This window comes from Archocentrus centrarchus, chromosome 16 (assembly GCF_007364275.1).
Source record: "Archocentrus centrarchus isolate MPI-CPG fArcCen1 chromosome 16, fArcCen1, whole genome shotgun sequence".
Taxonomy (NCBI): Eukaryota; Metazoa; Chordata; class Actinopteri; order Cichliformes; family Cichlidae; genus Archocentrus; species Archocentrus centrarchus.
The window spans coordinates 18,828,155-18,849,509 of NC_044361.1; the positions used below are offsets into that span (position 1 = coordinate 18,828,155).

The 21,355-nt window shown below is 41.7% G+C and overlaps 3 protein-coding genes across 4 annotated transcripts; all 3 read left to right on the top strand.

The window, feature by feature from the left end:
- Window positions 1-2,174: 2,174 nt before the first annotated feature.
- wdtc1 (WD and tetratricopeptide repeats 1) lies at window positions 2,175-13,449 on the top strand. Of its 2 annotated transcripts, none has more exons than XR_004021213.1 (16): window positions 2,175-2,358; window positions 2,881-3,035; window positions 3,118-3,201; window positions 3,300-3,346; window positions 3,785-3,896; window positions 5,046-5,233; window positions 6,579-6,761; window positions 8,266-8,360; window positions 8,463-8,578; window positions 8,699-8,774; window positions 8,872-8,968; window positions 9,075-9,245; window positions 9,343-9,578; window positions 9,804-9,968; window positions 11,580-11,772; window positions 11,942-12,084. XR_004021213.1 is itself a non-coding variant. In XM_030750645.1 (16 exons), exons 2-16 carry the CDS (start codon window positions 2,970-2,972, stop codon window positions 12,137-12,139), a joined length of 2,031 nt encoding a protein of 676 aa, XP_030606505.1. In that variant the 5' UTR covers window positions 2,175-2,358; window positions 2,881-2,969; the 3' UTR covers window positions 12,140-13,449. The 2 variants fall into 2 exon arrangements, 1 of the variants encoding a protein (XP_030606505.1); XM_030750645.1 differs by having other exon boundaries at window positions 9,804-9,972; window positions 11,942-13,449.
- A 556-nt stretch (window positions 13,450-14,005) lies between these two features.
- Window positions 14,006-19,424, top strand: LOC115794944 (transmembrane protein 222-like). The gene is made up of 6 exons (XM_030750656.1): window positions 14,006-14,145; window positions 14,369-14,453; window positions 14,709-14,740; window positions 14,826-14,922; window positions 15,031-15,161; window positions 18,208-19,424. Exons 1-6 carry the CDS (start codon window positions 14,027-14,029, stop codon window positions 18,293-18,295), a joined length of 552 nt encoding a protein of 183 aa, XP_030606516.1. The 5' UTR covers window positions 14,006-14,026; the 3' UTR covers window positions 18,296-19,424.
- On the top strand, window positions 19,418-21,015 carry LOC115794943 (trophoblast glycoprotein-like). Its single transcript, XM_030750655.1, has 2 exons — window positions 19,418-19,711; window positions 19,948-21,015. The coding sequence occupies exons 1-2, from the start codon at window positions 19,452-19,454 to the stop codon at window positions 20,909-20,911; spliced, it is 1,224 nt and encodes a 407-aa protein (XP_030606515.1). The 5' UTR covers window positions 19,418-19,451; the 3' UTR covers window positions 20,912-21,015.
- Window positions 21,016-21,355: the final 340 nt, after the last annotated feature.

Here is a 21,355-nt window from a genome sequence, read left to right on the forward strand (position 1 = left end):
TCCGAGAGTATCTCAAACATTTTCTTTTCTGCCCTCACTAGCAGTAGTTTCAACATTTATGAATCTTTGATTAGCCTACTAATCTATTATCAGTGATGAAGGACACACAAAACTGTAGGATTTCACAAAAGGTCGTTCAGAAAAAAACATATATAAAAAACCAAAATACAGCCAAATAGCAAAAAGCTGTAAGAAAGTTAATTAAAACAATAGAAGCCATTAATAATAATCTTTTTGTTGTGTATTCACATAATAATCACAATGTCAGATACTTTAACACAGAGTGAGCTGTAAATACTCTGGGTTGTTATTAAGAACACTAGATAAGATAAATAAAATGTTTCAATATTATTATTAAATAAAATATTACAGTAATACAAGTACTACAAAGAAGAATAGATGTATTTGACTTTCTCAACTGATGACTATACAGATGGATCATAAAATAACAATCCTCCATCAGTGCATTCATGCTCTAATATGCATTGTCTTGTGTTATAATTTAACTCAGCCTATTCCACTTATGAACATATAAGTCTGCCTGTCCTGTTAATATGAATATGCTTTTTTTTTTTTTTTTGCATAAGGCAGCTTCCTCATTCACTATGAGAAGCACATAAAATCATCTGGTTCCCAATATTATTACAAAATCTTCTTCTTTCTCTAGCATCCTCCTCTATCACGTCCAACCCTGTGCATGTCCTCCGTCCCTACATCCATCAGTCTTCTCTATCTTCCTCTTTTCCTCCAGCCTGCCAGCTCCATAGTCAACATCATTTGTCCAAGAAGAAGAAGAAGAAGAAGAAACAGCCTTTATTGTCCCACAGAGGGGAAATTTGGGTGTAACAGCAGCCGCAGTTATTATAAATAAGAAAAGAATATATATAAAATCAACAAACAATATTAACCTTAATACTACTAATAATAACACTATATACAATGTACATGATGTGCCTGTGTGTTGAACCTTAACAGGCCGGACTATTTACAGTATATTATATATTATCCTACATTGTGTAGGTTATTGTGGTTTTTGTTGGGAGCAGTGATGGTTATAAAGTCTTACAGCTGCTGGGAGGAAGGATCTGCGGTAACGCTCCTTTGTGCATTTAGGATGCAGCAGTCTGTCACTGAAGGAGCTCTCCAGCTCAGCAACAGTTTCATGCATGGGATGGGAGACCTTGTCCATCAGTGATGTTATTTTGGTCAGAGTCCTTCTGTCTCCCACCACCTGCACTGAGTCGAGAGGACATCCTAGGACAGAGCTGGCTTTCCTGATGAGCTTGTCTATCCTCTTCCTCTCAGCTGTAGACAAGCTGCTGCTCCAACATACTGCTGCATAGAAGATGGCTGATGCCACCACAGAGTCATAGAAGGTCTTCAGGAGTGGCCCCTGCACTCCAAAAGACCTCAGCCTTCTCACCAAGAGATCCACTATCCCTCCTCTGCACATGTGAAAATCATCACAGCCTTTCCCCTTTAACTTGACCTCAATCTGAGCTGTCCCTCTGATGCACTCATTTCTAATCTTGTCCATCTTAGTTACTCTCAGTGAAAATCTTAGCATCTTCAGTTCTGCCACCTCCAGCTAGGCCTCCTGTCTTTTTGCTTGTGCCACCGTCTCCAAATCATACATCATACCAGCTCTCACTACCAACTTGTCTCCACCCACTCCACCCTGCCTGCACTCTCGTGCATTGTTCATTGCTTTGGATGGTTGATCCCAGGTATTTAAACACCGTCGCTACCTCTGCCCCTTGCAGCTTCACCTTTCCACCGTTCTCCATCTCATTCAGACACATGCATTCTATCTTGCTTCTACTGACTTTCCTCTTCTCCAAAGCATACCTCCACCTCTCCAGGTTCTCTTCCACCCACTACAGATCACAGTGGCTTCTGCAAACATCACAGTCCAAAGAGACTCCCATCTGACCTCATCTGTCAACCTGTCTTCAAACTCAGGATCCTGCCTGACTCTCTCTTCCCCTCCCTCTTCCCCTCCACAACACAATTCACATACTCTTCCTTCAAGATTACCATTAATTTAGAAAATAATAAAATTTATTGCCTAAACATGTTGCAAATGTATGTCAGATTGTTTTTTGTGCTCCTGTATTAGTTGAAAACGCTTTTATTCTGAAATGCTTTTATTTTGAAATACAAACAGACCGGAAGAATCTGGCGTGTTTTTAGCTGGCGGAACGAAGTTGCGTGATTATGTGCAGCAGGAGGAGGGTTGTGTTCAAGTCTGAGAAGGTATTAGCGAGTATCCTGTCAACAAAGTGACACAGAGTGCATTTTGTGACTTTTACTAAATGGACATTTCTTGACAGGGACATCTTCAGCTCGAGGGAAACGGTGAGATTTGTTTAGCAGTCGTAAATTATCATCAAAGCGCTGCAAATGTTAACGTTATTTGAAGTGGACGTTTTGTTTAGCTAGCAGGGTAACGCCAGTACGCTAACGCCAGCTTCTTGGTGAACGACAGGTCTTTTAAAGGCCCTGTGCACAGGTCGTTAACCATTCTGGTAGGCTAACGGTGCTTGAGATTTTAAATAATTGTTATGTTTTTATTGCCAGACTCCCGGTTGTTGTACTGGCAGAGCTGCGTTGCTAACATTAGCGTAGTTAGCTAATGAAGTCGCGTTGTCGGTGACGGGAGCAAACACTGTCTGTAGCACTGCAGTGAGCAAAATCTGTAGACCAACTAGCAGAATGTTTTATACCTGTTTCAGAGGAGCTGCATATAATCAGTCAATAACTCGCATGCCTGCGGATAATTTCGACTTTATCCCGTTTCTTTAACTGACATTTAGTTACAACTGTATAAGATCGCTTCCTTCTCATAAGTCTCTGCTCTGCCTTGTTTAATGCATTCAGCGTCTCCACTGCTTGGTCACAAGGAAAAAAAGAGTAAATGACACCTGACCTCTGACCCCCTGGAAACCTCCAGCCCCAGAACCTAATTTATGTTTTGCGGTGAGGCCATGACTACTGCCAACATCACCAGAGATATCCTGCACAGGCAGATCAGGGTAAGTAAGCACAGTGCAGGGCCAGTGGGACTCTCCCCATCATGTTTAAAAGTTTGATGGAGATGCTCACTCATGTCTTTAGGACAAGCGTGCTGCAAGCTTCCAGAGGTTCTACCATGTGACAGACCCTTTCATCAAGAGACTTGGACTGGAGGCTGAGCTTCAGGTGGCTGATAATATGTCGTGCTTTTCTATAAACGTGCCAGGATGCTTCTGTTTGTTATTATATCATCTTGTGACACTTAATATCACCTGTTTCAACAGGGCCACACTGGGTGTGTGAACTGTTTGGAGTGGAATGAACGTGGAGAGTAAGTCATCAAACATATTGTCCTTAGATGCGCTGTGAAACCTGTATGTACGGTGAAGATCTGTTCTAGCTGTCCAGATAAAATTTGTATCCTGTTCATGTTTTGATTTTGAATGTCACTGTTTTACTAATTCCTGAAACTGATAAAGCAGTCTCACACGGCATGTTCTTCTGTAATGTATGTGTCTGTAAAATGGAAATTTAAGCAATTTGACACCTTTAACACACTAGAAAGGACCAGTTCAACATAAAATAGCATGCATCCACCGTCTACTTAGATGATTAGTTAGTCCTAATTTCTGAGCCTGATGCTCATAAATTATACCTGTTAACATAATGTTTAATATAATGAAACAACAAAGCATGTGGAAAGAAATAGTGAAGGGCTTGAAGAAATGCTGCTTTACGTCTTCTAATTATTATTTTTTGTTGCATTCAGTCTGCTGGCTTCAGGCTCAGATGATCAACATGCCATCATCTGGGATCCATTCAGGCACAAGAAGCTAACAACTATGCACACTGGTCATGCAGCAAATATATTCTCTGTAAAGGTAAGGAGAACAAATTGTACAGTGTATTGGATTGGTGCAGGGTGAAACATTGCCTGAGCTTATGAACGTTGTTACTGCAGTCATAGCACAGTTGAGGCTGCCTTGTTGTTCTTGCTCAAGGTCAAATACTGAAGAAAAAAAAAAAAGTCATACGGTGGATAATTTCACGGTGTGATCCAAAGCTCCCAGCATGTTAGTGCATTTGTAGTCTGTAGGTGCTTCGCTGAGCTTTGCAGACCCACATCTACATGTTGTAGCTGTTTACTGTCACTTGGGGTCAGTGTTAGAAATATGTGGGACAACCTGTAATGTGTGCCACTTTTTGTTTGTTTGTGCTGCTGCTGTTTTTATTTTTTTGTTTTTTACCATAGCCACTTATTAAAATCAAATCTGCCTACTGCAGTTTTTGTCTTTGCAAATCTTTTTTTTTTATTTTTTTTATTTTAAATCTCATCTCTCTTATTTGCTCTTCCTCCTACTTGTGAAGAACTCTGCTGCTGTTCCCTTTCATGTTCAAGCCAACTTGCACACACTGTCATCCTGTCAGCTGACATGCTGTTGGCTTTTGTGGAGGACTGCACGCAAGTGTGTCTCTGTACACACTGTGTTGGTTAAATTCCCATAATCCTCCTCTCTGAGTAGCCATAGAGCTATGCAAATAGATATAAACTTTGGACTATGAATCCAGCTTAAGAAGTTTTATGTAAACACCATAACAGTGTCTTGTGTGGTTACTGACAATTGTTTGACTGTATTTCAGAGATAAGTCTTTGAGGAACATTGTGTGCATACTTACTAGTGATACACTGATTGTAAGATTCTGGGTCAGTTCAGTTTGAAGTGACAGTATGGAAGGCGCTTTTTTTTGTAACTTATTCCACACCTATCTTCATTATAAATAAATATCTCCTATTTCAACCTTTCTTCAGTTGTTTTAAGTGAGTATAAAATCAACCAAACAAATTTATGAAAATAGATCCCAGATATGAGGACTATAAAATCAAAGATGCCCGACAGACAATCATGGGCCAGTGCTATTGGTGAATGTCATCTTATTTACTAATCAGCTGACATCAGCAATGCAAATATGAGCCAATAAATTGTTGCATTGCTTATCAATTTATTGTGGAATTTTATCTGTCTATGCAGTTCCTGCCTCACTCTGGGGACAGAATTTTGGTAACAGGTGCAGCCGACACAAAGGTCCATGTACATGACCTGACGGTGAAGGAAACCATCCATATGTTTTCTGATCATACGAACAGAGTTAAACGCATCGCCACGGCACCCATGTGGCCCAACACCTTCTGGAGTGCTGCCGAGGATGGTATCATCAGGTTAGACCTAAAAGACTGGGAAATGAATTAAAGTCAAAAGACATATTAGATATATTGCTAATGGGTAATTATTATCCTCCCGCTTGATATAAAGTAGGAGGATATTGTCGTCATACCGTCTGTCTGTCGATGAGGTTTCACTTTTCCAGTCTATAAACTCCAAAACTACAAGGAGTAGAGCCGTGAAATTTGGCATGTGTTCTTTACTCTTCCAACACGATGTCTGTCCCCAGTATCTGTCCATAAGGTTTTTGCCTTTCTGGCCTATAGACTCTACAAGAGTGCTCTGAAGAATACGTGTTGCCTGCTCAGAGGCTTGTCAGAAAGCATATTCATGTATATGAAAGTAAGTGGTTAAGTGTTGAGCTTAATGAAGTTTATTTCATTCAGTATTGATAAAGATATCTGACATAGGAAATACTGAGACCGCTGAGAGACAAATCAATGATGGAAAGATTATGAGTGATTTTAAAAAAGACACTAAATGAGATATGCCCCCAACTACTAAACACTTGACCCTCTTTGCTAATTCTGTTGACCATTGCTGACCTTGGCAAAAACTTTGGATCCTGATGAGGCCCACAAAACTTGAACCTTTGGGATTGAAACTGTTTTATGCTCAGGTTATGTATTCATAAAACTACCAAGGCCAAATATTCAGGAATAAACATGGTCCTTAGTATGGATGATGTGATGCCATTATACGCATGCGCTCCTTTGTTGGTGAGGCAGAAATTGACCCACTGGCTTTGTGTCATCACTGGAAGAAAATAAATTTTAGTTCAAAAAGTAAACAAATGGCAATAACTCCAGTATAAGAGGAGGTAGGGTTATGTTTCTTGTGCTGTGCAGTTGAACTCTTCAATACGTGTGTGTTCTCCAACTTTGAAGTCAGCATGTCGCACGGTTACTGAGATACTGAAAGCGTGATAGACAGACAGACGACGGAAAAGTGATCCCTCAGTGTCTTGCTGCATCTCAGCAAGCAACACAAAAACTACAAAGAGTAGAGCCGTAAAATTTGGCATTTGTGTTCTTTACTCTTCAGATATGTGCAACATGATATTCATATTCCTGAATGTTTAGAACCCTTTGTACACTTTGGCTGTATTTATCTGAAGTAGAGCGTAAACAGCATGGAGGATTTCAGGCCTCCAAATTAGGGCAAAAATAGTTTTGCAGAAGATACTAATGTGTCTGCTGAAGGGTTTTCTGTTATGTAATGTGTAATGTTATCCAGACTTCTAAATTTATTTTATATTTTCATGAATGGAAGGGAGGATATCCCCCATTGGTAATGGGTCTTGTTTTGATAGTATGTTCACTTTCGCACCGTTCACAACAGACAGTACGACCTGAGGGAGAACAGTAAACACTCGGAGGTGTTGATTGACCTGACGGAGTTCTGTGGTCAGCTGGTTGAGGCCAAGTGTCTAGCTGTGAACCCACGGGACAACAACTACCTGGCTGTGGGAGCCAATGGGCCTTTTGTACGTCTTTACGACATCAGGATGATTCACAACTACAGGTGAGTTCAGTTTTTACCCCTCAGCTTGAAAAGGCTGGTGAAGGTATTGTCATCACAAGGCGATGTAGGATTTTCAGATTGATGTCATAGATGCATCTACTAAAACTCTCAGGTGAGTTTGAATCTCAGCGATCTTGACCCAAGGTTAAGGTCACAGGTCAAAATTTCTGAAAATCAAGTTTGAATTATGAGAACCTTGACCTTAAGGTCGGAGGTCAGGTTTACTGAAAACTATGCCATAGGTATATTTACTTAGGAAGGGTATCATATAGGCTTCTCATACTGATAGCTTAGCTGCGTCTTCTGATAATCTCTGACACTTTGGAATTTGGTAACCTTGATAAAAATTCATGCATTTTTAATTTTGCAGATTTCTCAATGGTGCAGTATATGTAGCTACTCCAGCGCCACTGTTCCAGCCAATGTTCAGACATCCAAAGCTTTTTCCTAATTTGCATTCAGTGATTTTCATAACGATAATAACCCTTCTGCTGTGAGATTGCTGTAACTGTTGATTTTCAGCCCAGGGCACAATTTGATAGCAGAAGTGTTAAAAGATGTTCCATGCTTATTGTTTCATTTTTGATTTTATGTCAACATAGAAATGCTGCTGCAGTTTGTAGTCAAAATGATGATGAGGTTCAAAGGACTTAAATGTTGCAAAGATTTAAGTGTTTATTTTTTTGATTAATTGTTACCAATTACAAAAAAGGGGAGTTGATGTGTTTTAAATAGACCTTTGACAAATAACAGGCACTGTTTGTATACTGTCATAACAATGCAGGTAAGAATACATTGTGATTAAGAGAGCATTCATAGATTAAGGCCTAATAAATTATGTTAGCTTCTGGTGACATAGGTGTTTAAGGGGTGACCTAACAGGCAGGGATTTTTATTTATTTATTAACATTATAAGCATTTGTGGCTGCTGTGCTGTGACATGCAAAATCTGGGTTTTTAAGTGATTGTGAAGGTTTACTTAGTTTATTTAGGCCTAGTAAAATAACAGTACTCTGATGGGGTATTGTCGTCAACCTGCTGGGCAGGCGGGACAGTCAACGATGTGATCTGGGATGTTCCAGTTCACACCATAGATACATCTACTAAAAGTCTCAGAAGACTTAGTTCTTACCACAATAATGCCAATCACAGAAAGTGACAGTATTCTCAATGGTTCATATTTATTATTATTTTAGCATTCCTGGTTCAACCATTTCCAAGTCACTAAAGCTCATATGCACCCCATTAAGATCTACTGAGACCTGGTAATTATGCGCTCTAGAACTTGTTCTTCCAGGATATTTGTGCCACCTAAAGATTCTACTGCCAAGAAGTTGCGGGATAGCACTGGTGCCCAACAGTATTTTTCCTGCTATTCTGTGGTAGTGATTACCTCTCAAATAAAGTGCTTTGTAGTGACATTGTGACGCATTCCAAGTTTTGACGTGCTCACGTACAACTGTTTTTTTTCTTTGTTGTTTTTTTTTTTTTGTTCCTCACACAGGAAATCTTTGAGTCAAAGTACATCAGCAGCTGTGCACACATTCTGTGAAAGGCAGAAGCCCATCCCAGATGGAGCTGGGCAGTATTATGTTGCAGGTGTGTGTACAGATAAACTGTCTGGAGTCTAAATCTTTTAATGGATGCATTTATTCTCTGGATTGTGGTTTAAGACCATTACCATCTGACTGAATTCTTCAGGTCACCTGCCAGTGAAACTCCCTGACTACAATAACCGCTTGAGGGTCCTGGTGGCCACCTATGTCACTTTCAGTCCTGATGGCACCGAGCTACTCGTTAACATGGGTGGGGAACAGGTAACGCATCACAGAACAAACAGGAAATGGAGTGAGAATCACAGCAGTGTTCTTTGTGCATCCTTTACTGTCTGTGTTATAATGTTTTGCTTGTGTGTTTTATCTTTATGGTTCTTATAGGTGTATCTGTTTGACTTGACATTCAAACAGAGGCCATATACATTTTTGCTTCCAAAGAAGTGCCAGTCATCAACAGGTAGATCTACAGTATGTGTGTTAACAAATGATACTGAATACCATGCTAACTCCGAAGTACATGAAGGATGGTGGTTACTGAATCTCTGGTTTTCCAGGAGATGTGCAGAATGGAAAGACGACAAATGGCGTCTCCAATGGAATTCACCTGCCAGCTGGCCACATTCGCTTTGCTGGAAGCAAAATGCAGTCTAGGTAATTTGGGGTCTTTTCACTGAACATTATTGACTCGTTAAAGGTTAGTTATACATTTGAATTTGTTTTAAAATATGTACTCTTCCCTCTTTTCTCATTGTTTTAGTTCTACTGAGCTCCCTCCTCACTTGGAGAAGATAAAACAACAAGCTAATGATGCTTTTGCACGGCAGCAGTGGACACAGGCCATCCAGCTGTACAGTTTAGGCATTCATCAGGCAAGCAGCAATGCCATGCTGTATGGGAACCGAGCTGCAGCCTATATGAAACGCAAGTGGTACGCGTTGTTGTGTTAGTGCAGCAAAATGATGAATTTTCTTACCCTAAAAGCTTTGGAAACACTAAGAATTTATGTTTTTCTATGTGTTTCCCAGGGATGGAGACCATTATGATGCCCTCAGGGATTGTCTGAAGGCTCTTAATCTAAACCCCGGCCATCTGAAAGCACATTTCAGGCTGGCACGGTGTCTGTTTGAGCTGAAGTATGTGACTGAGGCTCTGGAGTGTTTGGATGATTTCAAAGGAAAGTTTCCAGAGCAGGCGCACAGCAGTGCCTGCGATGCCTTAGATAAAGACATCAAGGCTGCTCTGTATTCCAAGACTGAATCAGGTGGGAATGAAAATAGTACTTGGTTAGTTTGCACTATGTACACAGTTAAATCTGGAAATAAACATTGATAGCACATGTCCCTTGGATAATTCTGGTTATTTACAAAGCTTTTATGTACACTAAAAAACCCAGAAGAAACAGCTTTGTAGTACATGTGCAGTCTCTTACTATATATTTTAATCTTTGTTAATGACAGTGGTAAAAGTATTTTTTCCTCAACTGCAGAAGATAAAAAGGCCAACAGCTCCATTCGATTCCACTCATTCAGTCGGAAGGAGTCCATTCCTGAAGATGAGCTGGTGCTGAGAGAGCGCAGCTTTGACTACAAACACAGATACTGCGGTCACTGTAACACCACCACTGACATCAAAGAGGCCAACTTTTTGGAAGGTCAGTGCATCTCGCAGCCAGCCTGCTGTGCCCTCACTAGGGGGCAGTCATGAGCTCTAATGAAATGTGATCTGATCTTTATCTAAATCACACACTGTGCTTGAGCAATTATAAATGGTCCAGCCTTTATCAGCACATTACCACCCTTGGATTCAGTAACTGGTCAGACCTCTTTTGCAACAAAATGCTCAAACAGACTTTAAAGTAGCTGCAGATCAAACCTGCACAGGAATGAATTGCTCTTCATCGCAGACATATTTTTTGCATTTATGCGCAGCTTTCTGGTCATTGATCAGCAGCATCTCTGTTCAATTACTGTTTGGACTTTTTTGAACTTTGTGCAGTTTTGGAGGTTGTAGTCTGTCTTAGCAGTATCTAAACCTAACCAAAGAGCCACTGAAAACAACTAAACGGTGAGTGAAATACAGCATAAACAATGCTCACCAGGTTCACAGTTGACTAATTTATTATATAGCCACCCCACCTGCCTGCTTATTCACTCTTTAAAACAGATATTATAAAGATCAGTGATTTACAAACCCATTATTAACCATGTAGTAAAACTAGGGGTGGGACTCGATTAAAAAAATTAATCTAATTAATTAGGAGCTTTGTATTTAATTAATCGAAATTAATCGCATTTTAATCGCATTTAAATATTTAACATGATAAATATTAATTTAAGTTTGGTTGATGAATGAATCCATATACATGAGCTTAAACTTCAAAATTTTGTTTATTTTCCCACCAGTCTACTACACAGACCAACGAAGGGCGGAAGTGCTCCTGTGATAAGCAAACTCCTGAAATTAAAGGCAGGCGACGCTGATATGAAGGCTAGCCGCTCACTTCCGGCCTTTGCGGTCTTCATAGGCCGGGTCCTTCGAAGGATGCGGCCCCTGAATTTTTGACATTGTGCGTCGATATAATCTGTATGTCTGGAACTCGTGCACTGAGAAACGTTCCACGGTGCAAAGTGCGATTAAAATGCGTTAAAATTTTTAATTTGTTATTTTCCCCCGTAATTAATTAATCGAAATTAACGCGTTAAAGTCCCAGCCCTAAGTAAAACTGACCGATTTACTATTTCATTTTTAACAGTAAATAACTGTAATCTATAGTAGCTGAATCATACATTCATCTTATTTAATAATGGTTACTTTCTTTTTAGAACTGTGCTTACTCCCAGGAGATGTTTGTGTACAAAGCAGCTGTTTGTTTTTTTGTTTGAAAGTGTGACTAAAATGTCCACTCCCCATGACATCACACCAGTCAGAATCTATTCTAATTAACATCACCTCGCACTACACAAGCCTTTGATAAGTTACAACGTAGATCAAAATACTAATGACATTGATCTTTGATACCATAGGCCAGGTGAGGTACTGTATCCTGAGTGACAGTAGAAAATTCCACACCGCTGCTGCTTAACCTTTACCTCGTCTAGTCTCTGTCCTGTACACATCAGCATGGTGAAGTCGACATTCTGTGAAAGACGTTCAGCGTAAAACGGTTGCACAATTTTCCGAGTATTTAAATTCCCAGTAAACGGTCCATGTCCCAGGAACACAGCTCATCAGTCAGGTCTGAATGGATTCCTTTTCTCTGCAGCAAAGGGCAGTACATCGTCAGTGGCTCAGATGACGGCTCTTTCTTTATCTGGGAAAAGGAGACTACTAATCTCGTGAGGATCCTGCAGGGGGATGAATCCATAGTAAACTGCCTGCAGCCCCACCCCAGCTACTGCTTCCTGGCTACTAGTGGTATCGACCCTGTCGTTCGGTTATGGAACCCCAGGCCAGAGGTAAACAGAGGAGACTTCCCTTTCTACAGACTTGGCACTCTTGGTCCTGACTTTCTGTGGGAGTGTGTTAAATAGATGGCATTCATTAAAAAGATGTGTCATGCTGTTGGAATTATGTTTGATCACCTCTTTTTTTTTTTTTTTTTTTTTCTTTTAAAAAAAACTGCAGACAGACAGCGAAAACGGGCGTGTAGTGGAGGACATGGAGGGAGCTGCTCAGGCTAATCAGCGGCGTATGAATGCTGATCCACTGGAGGTCATGCTGCTTAACATGGGCTATCGCATCACAGGCCTGCGTGGTGTTGGTCCAGAAGGTTCAGACGATGAAGACAGCTCAGAGGGACAAGTACAATGTAGGCCCAGCTAAGCAAACAGTCATCCATTCTGCAGAATGGATTTTAGGAAGCAAAGCACTCTCCTAGCTCCTGTTTGAATCTGAAACCCCCCCCCCCCACCCCACCCCCCGCCCTGTCTGACAGAACATTGAGTGAATGTCATGTCACATCTCTGCACTATGCATCACCCTCCCCGGTCCTGTGAGAGGACTGGCGGAGACCACTTTGGGGAGAGGAATTCACGGAGGGTTGAGACACCACCCTCCTTGCCCCTTTTGAAGCACCTACAACACCTCAGCCTGTCCCTCCACCCTTGCGGTGGCAGCGGGATAACTTCTGAGGAGAGCACCTTCAACTTCACTCCCCAGTTTCTCACAAAGAAGGAGGAGTTCAGGTTTATGTTGGAGAGACATGTATCGGGTGACCTATTTTCAGGTCAATGTGTGGCCACACAGTCAGGATCAGATCTCTGACCGGAAAGCAGTCTTTTGTTACATCTCCTGCCTGCTCTGCAGATGGAGCAAAGCGTCACAGTGCCGGCTCATCTCGGAAAGGCTGCACACCCAAGTTATTTAAGTTAGACTTGATCCTTTTTTCCGTTGGAGTTTTGGCCACTAGAAGGCTAGAATTAACTCATTCTTCAAGTTGTGAACGCTGCCAGTGTTGCTCCAATGAAATGTATTTATAAGCTTTGTTTAGTTTACAACTGTCAGGAAGAAAACAAAACAAAACAAGGGGTTCTTCTGCCAAAGGTTGCCATCTGTCATGTAAACAGCCAAGGATTAACGTTAGATTTCTTTGTTTCATTGAAACATAACTTTGGCTCCTTTTTAGTTAAGAGGTTTTACTACAATAGATTATTGACACAGCAGGATTTCAACAATTAAATCTTTGTTTAAAAAAAAAAAGTTTAAAAAAAAAAAAAACAACTCTCTAATATGGTTTGTTTTTTTTCCCTGTTCTAGACCCGGTGATTAGACATCATTTGAGATGAAATGTCAGTCTTTCTTTGGGGGGGGGGGCAGCGTTCCTGCCTACTAGCTGCGTGGCTCTAGCATTAGTCCTCTGCTGCAGCCAGGTGTTCAGTCCTGCTTGCATGAGGCTTTTCTGAGCATAGATGCAGGGCAATAAAAGAGCACAGCCGCATCCCAGCCAGTGCTCACTGGGTCTTCTTTACCCTCAAATGGGGGTAAATGTTAATGGAGTCCTCAACTACATGCATCACTAAAGCTTCCATGTGTTTTCATTTGTTCATTAATTTGAGATGTGCTGTTTTTCTTTGAGGAATCCTGTAACGCCTTTGTTGCAAACAAAACAAAGAATAAAACTATTGAACACCTTAGTGTCCTTGCTTTTGTTTTCATTGTTTCATCTGTTTTAAGTGTGGCGGTTACACAACAGGTACGGCAGCACAGTTTTATCTAGGTTAGGAAGCTCCTCGTTCATCATTGTCTCTTTTACTGACTGTCGGGCAACAAATGTGAGCGCAGTACAATTCAAGTGACCCATCTGTGGGAGTAGCTAGCGCAGGTAACACTGTAGTGACACTCCCAGGGCTGGAAAATCAAGCGTTTTGCAGATGTGTCATGAATGTAGTAAATAAATGAGTAAATACAACACAAAGCCGTCAGTTTTACAGTAAAGTGAGACCATCATGTATGGCATTAAAAAAAAGATCAGAATAAATGAAAACGACAAAAATAATTTGTGTTTCGTTGTAAGCTGCCACTCTGCAGCTTGCGTTAAATCCCCCTCCTCACTGACCGTAAACGCCGCTGCCGACGCACATATGGCGCGTGTTGTGTTCACGGACCGACCGTTGGCTCAGTGGCGGCGGCTGCTGCGTGCCTCCGCTGCTGTACGTCACTGCCATTCACCCCCCCCCCCCCCCCCCCCCCCCCCCGTCACTCCAGGCTGTGATGGCGGAGGCGAACGATACCGACATAATGATGAGTTACCACGGTGATTTCCTAAAAAACGACAGAAAAAGCAGCCGCTACCCTTTCTGCATTGTCTGGACACCTATTCCCATTTTAACGTAAGAGGATAATGCGATATTCCTGCTCTTTCTAGCTCGGTTAAATGTGGCCGTTTGCAGCTCGGCCCCCACGGCAGGTTATTTTGCAAGCGTCAGCTAAGCACACTTACATCAGCCGCTAATGCTGTCAATTTCCTTTTAATAAATACTGCATTATTTGTATTGTTACACGTTCAACCGTACAGTAATTGCGTTGTGTATCTTATTTGCGTCCGTCCTGCAGGTGGGTGCTTCCCTTCATCGGTCACATGGGTATATGCACTTCTTCTGGAGTCATACGAGATTTTGCAGGGTCATATTTTGTCTCGGTGAGCATTGCTCTTGCATCCAATGTATCGCATCATGTAAAATCTCGGTTTATATAATTGGTCAGCAGAGCACAGAGACTGATATTAAAATACACATCTGTAATGTGATGCTGACATGTAGATGACTTTCTGTAGGATTTCTGCTTTTTTAAAAAATTTTATTTATCACATACGCTGTAGTTTTAATGTGCTAAACCCACTCAATTCAAGAGAAACTTCAAGCATAGTCACATATATGATTTCTGCTCTTTCCAGGAGGATAACATGGGGTTTGGTAGACCCACAAAGTAAGTTTAATGATGAGATTAAGTAGGTAGGACCATAGATAACACATTTAAGCACATTTGATTTTATTTTAAAATAATACTACAGGTATTGGAAGCTTGATGTGGATAAGGTGTGTGGTAATGGTGCAGCTACATGGGACAAAGCTGTGCACGATGCATCAGAGGAGTACAAATGCAGGCCGGTAAGATTTTTGTGTTTAGCATTCTCTTTTTGAATAATACACATTTGTGGATCATTACTGATTTAATAATAAATACTTGTTCCCTCATTTTTTTTTCTTTTGCCAAAGCACAATCTGTGCTTTGATAACTGCCATTCCCACGTTGCCATGGCCCTCAACCTGATGCGCTACGACAACAGCACATCCTGGAACATGGTGAACCTGTGCGTCCTGTCTCTCATTCATGGGAAACACGTAAGGTAAATATTTCAGCCACTTGTTCTAGTGTTGCAAGAAGAAAAAACATGTATAAATCCAAAGAGTCACTTTCTTCTTCACGGTTTACCACATTTAATTACATCATCTACAACCCTGTATTTGTTTTTGAAAAATATGTGGCCGTTTTGATGCCGGCAATTCAATTCAATTCAATTTTATTTCCATAGCACTAAATCACAACAGTTGTCTCAAGGTGCTTTATCTTGTAAGGTGAAGACCCTACAATAATACAGAGAAACCCCCAATGAACCCCTATGAGCAAGCACTTGGCGACAGTGGGAAGGAAAAACTCCCTTTTAACAGGAAGAAACCTCCAGCAGAACCAGGCTCAGGGAGGGGCAGTCATCTGCCATGACCAGTTGGGGGTGAGGGGAGGGAGACCGGACAAAAGACATGCTGTGGAAGAGAGCCAAAGATTAATAATAGATAATGATTAAATGCAGAGTGGTGTATAAACAGAGTGAAAAGAGGTGAATGAAGAAGAAACACTCAGTGCATCATGGGAAGCCCCCAACAGCCTAGGCCTACTGCAGCATAACTAAGGGATGCTTCAGGGTCACCTGATCCAGTCCTAACTATAAGCTTCTTCAAAAAAAGGAAAGTTTTTAAGCTTAATCCTAAAAATAGAGAGGGTGTCTCTCTCCTGAATCCAAACTGGGAGCTGGTTCCACAGAAGAGGGGCCTGAAAGCTGAAGGCTCTGCCTCCCATTCTAATCTTAAACACCCTAGGAACCACAAATAAGCCAGCAGTCTGAGAGTGAAATGCCCTATTGGGGTAATATGGTACTATGAGGTCTTTAAGATAAGATGGGGCCTGATTATTAAAGACCTTGTATGTGAGGAGAATGACTTTAAATTTCATTATGGCTCTAATAAGAAGCCAGTGAAGAGAAGCCAGTATGGTAGAAATATGCTCTCTCTTTCTAGTCCCTGTCAGTATTCTCACTGTAGCATTTTGGATCAGCTGAAGGCTTTTCAGGGAGTTTTTAGGACAACCTGAAAATAATAAATTACAATAGTCCAACCCAGAAGTAATAAATGAATGAACTAGTTTTTCAGCATCACTCTGAGACAGGATGTTTCTAATTTTAGAAATATTGCGCAAGTGCAAGAAAGCAGTCCTACATATTTGTTTAATATGTGCATTGAAGGACAAATCCTGGTCAAAAATGACTCCAAGATTCCTCCTACCCTGGAGAGGTTGCCAGTCTGTTGCAGGGCTAACACAGAGAGAGAGGGAACCATTCACACTCACATTCCTACTGCAGCGAATTTGGAATCACCAGCTAACCTAACATGCATGTCTTTGGACTGTGGGAAGAAGTCAGCGTACCCAGGGAGAACATGCCACCTCCGCACAGAAAGGCCCCAGCTGGCAGGTGGATTTGCTGTGATGCAACAGTGCTATTACACTTCCTATACATATTATCATTTAGATTCAACCAGGGAAAGCTGAAAACAAATAAGGAACGAGTGTGATCTTTGGACTTGTACATCTGTGACGGTACCATTATTGCTGAACAACATCTACTGGTTGCATTTTCCTAGTAATGCCACAGAGTACAAATAACATTCTGCACATGCTCCAACAGCTCCAACAGGTTGTTCCTGTGCTGCCATGATCAGTGCCTCTGTGCTGTCTTTCAGTCCAGCTTTGTCGGCATAACTAATCGTGGCAGCACAGCATCTACCACACCAGACAAAACCCCATCAACAATCAACAAAACAATCCAACATATAACAGCAGGGTGCAAGATGCTAGCAAGTAGAGCAAACATGGAATGGCATTACCAAGTGGCCGGCATAGTATACAGGAACATCTGTGCCACGTATGGCCTGGAAGTCCTGAGGTCAGAATGGGATGGTTGAGAATGACCAAGCTAAGATCCCGTGGGACTTCCAGATACAGACAGACAAACTGGTGTTGACTAACCATCCGGACATAGCGATGGTGGACAAGCAAAGGAAGTAAGCCATAGTGATAGACATAGCAATACTGAGTGATGGTAAAATCAAGAAGAAGGAACATGAGAAGCTCAAGTAGTACCACAGGCTGGGGCCCCCCAAACTGGGAGAGTGGCTCCAGCAGATTCCAGGAATTACATCCAAGATCTCTGTCCAGAAGAGCACAGTTCTGACAGAAGCTAAGATACTGTACAGGACCCTCAAGCCCCCCAGGCCACTGGTAGAGGACCCAAGAGTGGAGGACAAAAACCAGTCGGGGGAGTGGGAATTTCTTTACTTTTTTTTTCATCTTAACTGTATGCACCCCTTAGAGAGTTGCTCCAAATTTCATTGTACACCTGCACAATGACAAATAAAGGCATTCTATTCTACTCTACACTATTCTAAAAGGCGGTCCAACCCAGTACTAGCAAGGTGTACCTAATAAAGTGTCCCATGAGTGCCATGGCAGTTGGGAGAAAACAAGAGCACTTACTTTTCACTTTTTCAGGAATAGGCACTACATGAGAGGGAAGATACGAGTAGTGGTAGTGGGAATGTAATTTAGCTGAAGGAAAACGTTACTGTACCAGCACACCTGAAGCATCTTCATTACAACAGTCTGAACACAGTCTGTTAAATTGCTCAGCTTCTGGATGCTGGTGAACATTAAGAGACATATGGCTCAGAGATCCTCCCTCATTATTCTTTGCTGACCCACATGGAGAATGCTGGCGTCACAGCTTGTGCTGCCTCTGCACTTACCATCCAGTGGCACAGGAGTCTTTTAAACAGAAGGAGAGTCATGTAATTAATCACTGACAGCAGCGCTCCCCTCTGTGTAACAACTGGAGGTCAGTCCTCCACTGGGGCTCCCTGCACCGGCTGGGTGGATAGGGACAATAGGACGCAAGCTGGGCTGTAGCCACTATGAGAGATCGAACAATGTGACACCTCACGTGTCCTTGTCTGTTCAAAATATAACTTGAAAGAGCGCCCCCCTCCTCTGCTGCGTGTCATCAATATCCAGGTGCTTGATAAGTACTCTAATAAGTGTGTGTTTTTTTTTTTTAAATCCCCCAGCTGGGCTGCTTTCCTGAAGACCTGGCTGCCCTTCATCATGCTCTGCGGAGTCTTCACCACCTTCATCCTCACATTCAACCTACAGTAATGCAGCGAGCAGTACAATGAGCTGACTCAGACTTTGGTTATACTTTATACGCTGTCATTGATGTGAATGGTTGTTTGTGCAAAAACTGAACAACTGTCTCGTCTGTAGCGATGTAGTCTGTAGGACGGTATTAAAGGGCAAAGTCTAGCTTTTTTGGGGGGGTTAGTTTTGAAATAAGTTTATGCTTTAACTGTTGATATTTTTATTATTTCTTATTGTGTATTATGTTAGCAAGGTACACTACAGTGTCTGCATTTGTTTTCCACGTACTGGGCTCTGTGTTTTTGCTTTGCTTTGTTAAGAGTCTTATCAGGGAGATGATCTCCAGATCATACCCCAGTAGAGCACCGCATTCCAGTTGCAGAGATGTATTTTTCATGAACGGCAATAATGAATGTGTTTCCAGACGGGCTAATGTATATTTCAGTGACGAATCACTAGAAAACGGATCGTGAAATCATGCTGGAAGTATTCATCAATTATTTGTCTTAGAAATATGAGCCTCCAGACCAAAGATAGAATGATGGAAACCCAACATGTGAAAAATGAGGGTATTGTAGTCAGTTGAATGCATTTTCCTCTTGTATATCGAGACTGATATTTTAAGCAATTTCTTGTTTGTCATTATTTGCTTTTCTTCAGTGAGAGATTTAATTATTTCCTATTGTGCGTCCTCACACTTGATCCTGCCAATTTATATGAGCAATATTAGATCAAATGTTTATGCATTATGTATTTTGAATCGTGTTTTTGGACCTGTGTGTACCTAAATAAGTATGATTTCTTATTATATGTCTATAAGAGTTTAACATTTCTGTTTTTGTACCTGCGTTTTGGATTTGCTGCGTGCAGAGCTCTTTGATTGTCTCCCCTGGCAGACTGTGGTGTGGGTCACCGGCTGTGGACGCCCTAATCGTCCTCTGTACCTTTAAGGGGACCACGTTTTCATCCAGCAGATTCTGTGTGATATGAACTACCATCACTTCACAGGAACCTTTATTCCCACAGTGCAGCAGATGAGGACTGAGCAAGCAGTCTTTGCCACCTCTGCATTATCTGATCATTTTCCGAGAAAAAGGATAACAGAGTTTGATTTATTAATATTCTAATAGTTGAAACATTTTAATTTTTTTTTACCTCTTGGTTATTTTTAGAGATGTGTTTTTCTGCTCTCTTTGTGTTTTGGGGGATTCTTTTCTGTGCACCATGCCGGTGCTTGGAGTGTCCTTTTGGCTGTGAGTGTTTCGCTGTGATCCACACGGTAAAATGTGTTTCTAAAGATCTGCTCACAGCGCCACAAAATATTCCAGGATTTGCCAAGACCGTCATTATGACAGGGAATAATATACACCAAATTGGACCCAGTTCATTTACAGAGCTGGAGAACATCACTAATATCATTTTAAGCAATAACAGGTGAGAATGTCAGTTTTTTTGCTTTTTTCCAGTTTCAACCATGTATGTTAAGCCATATTTGAATAGTGTATTTCTTTATGTGTACATAATAAATAAATGATACCTATTTCTGTGAATGAGGTTTTTAAATTATTATTATAACTGATAGTACAGTGAGGCGAGTCCTCTCATTTCCAAGCATGAGAATATTATAAAATCTCTAAGACCTGATGTTAAAGTGTTAGTCGTCTCCTCAGGATAACACAGATGGCGTCCCACACCTTCTCTTCCCTCATCAATTTGCGCTTCCTGGACCTCAGTGGAAACCAGCTGGCACTCATCCATCCAGAGGCTCTCAGCATACCTGGCAGCCCCCTTCAGGAGCTCAACCTGAGCCAGGCACTGTACAACTTTACTGCCCTTACAGACCTCACCACAGCTCTGCGCTGGGGTGGCCTTGCGGGGCTCCTCCGCCTCGACCTCTCCGGGAACAAGCTTGCCCTGCTGCCCCCAGGGATGTTCTCCCACCTTCCAAATCTGCAGCAGCTCTTTCTCGCTAACAACGCTTTAGTGGCAGTCTACAGTGGGACCTTCTCCGGTATGAATCACCTGGAGGTGCTGGACCTGACGCACAATGCCTTCAGGACTTTAAGAACTGACGCTCTGCAGGAGTTGGAGAAACTCGGGGACATCAAAATCCTACTCGGTAACAACCCCTACACCTGCTCCTGTGAGATCCATGATTTTGTCACATGGCTGAATAAATCAAGAGCCAAGGTTGATGCGAATGCTGTGAGATGTGCCTCACCTGTCACATTAACCGACACTCGCCTGCGAGGGCTCAGCGTCCAGGATATTGGGTGTGTTGTTCCAGTCCTTACAGAGGTCGCTAATCTCACCTTGCAGACCTCTTATGTCTTCCTGGGGCTGGTTCTGGGGTTTGTTGGCATGGTTTTTCTCTTTGTGCTCTACCTGAATCGCAAAGGTATGAAGAAGTGGATCAATGAAATGAGAGATGCTTGTCGGGATGTTCTGGAGGGCTATCACTACCGGTATGAGATTGACTCGGACCCTCGGCTGGGGCACATCTCAGCAGACAGCAGAAGGGCACAAAGGCAGTTAGGGTTGTCTTTGTCACAACAGCTGCCCAGTGACACCTCTGTCATCCACACAAAAACCCAAGTCAAACCAGTTACCACCTCCCTGCCTGTAAACTTATGATAAACTGATACTTTGACATAATATGATGTTGATGTGAATAGTTTGAGCCATGAAATGTACATTTTTATGCCTCGAGCTCTCTGTACATACTGCAGTTACAACCTAGAAACCTAAAAAGTGCCTTTGTGTTGTAGAGGCACTAAATCATGGTATTTGTAAGTTAGATGTGTTTTTATCATACAATTTTATAAGGACATAACACATAGGGTGTATCAAAAATGTATGAGGCAGCCCATGTCAGTTTTTGTTAACTGCGCTTTATTTTCTGATAATAACATCATTAGTTCAAACATCTTGACAATAAGCAGGAGATTAATTAATATATATATATATATATAAAAATCATAGATGGCAGCTCAGTGATAGATAACCAGTGAATGGTAGCGTAGGTCTATTCTACTGTGTAAGCTCCAGTAAATTACAAAAGGCAACCCCTTAAATTTA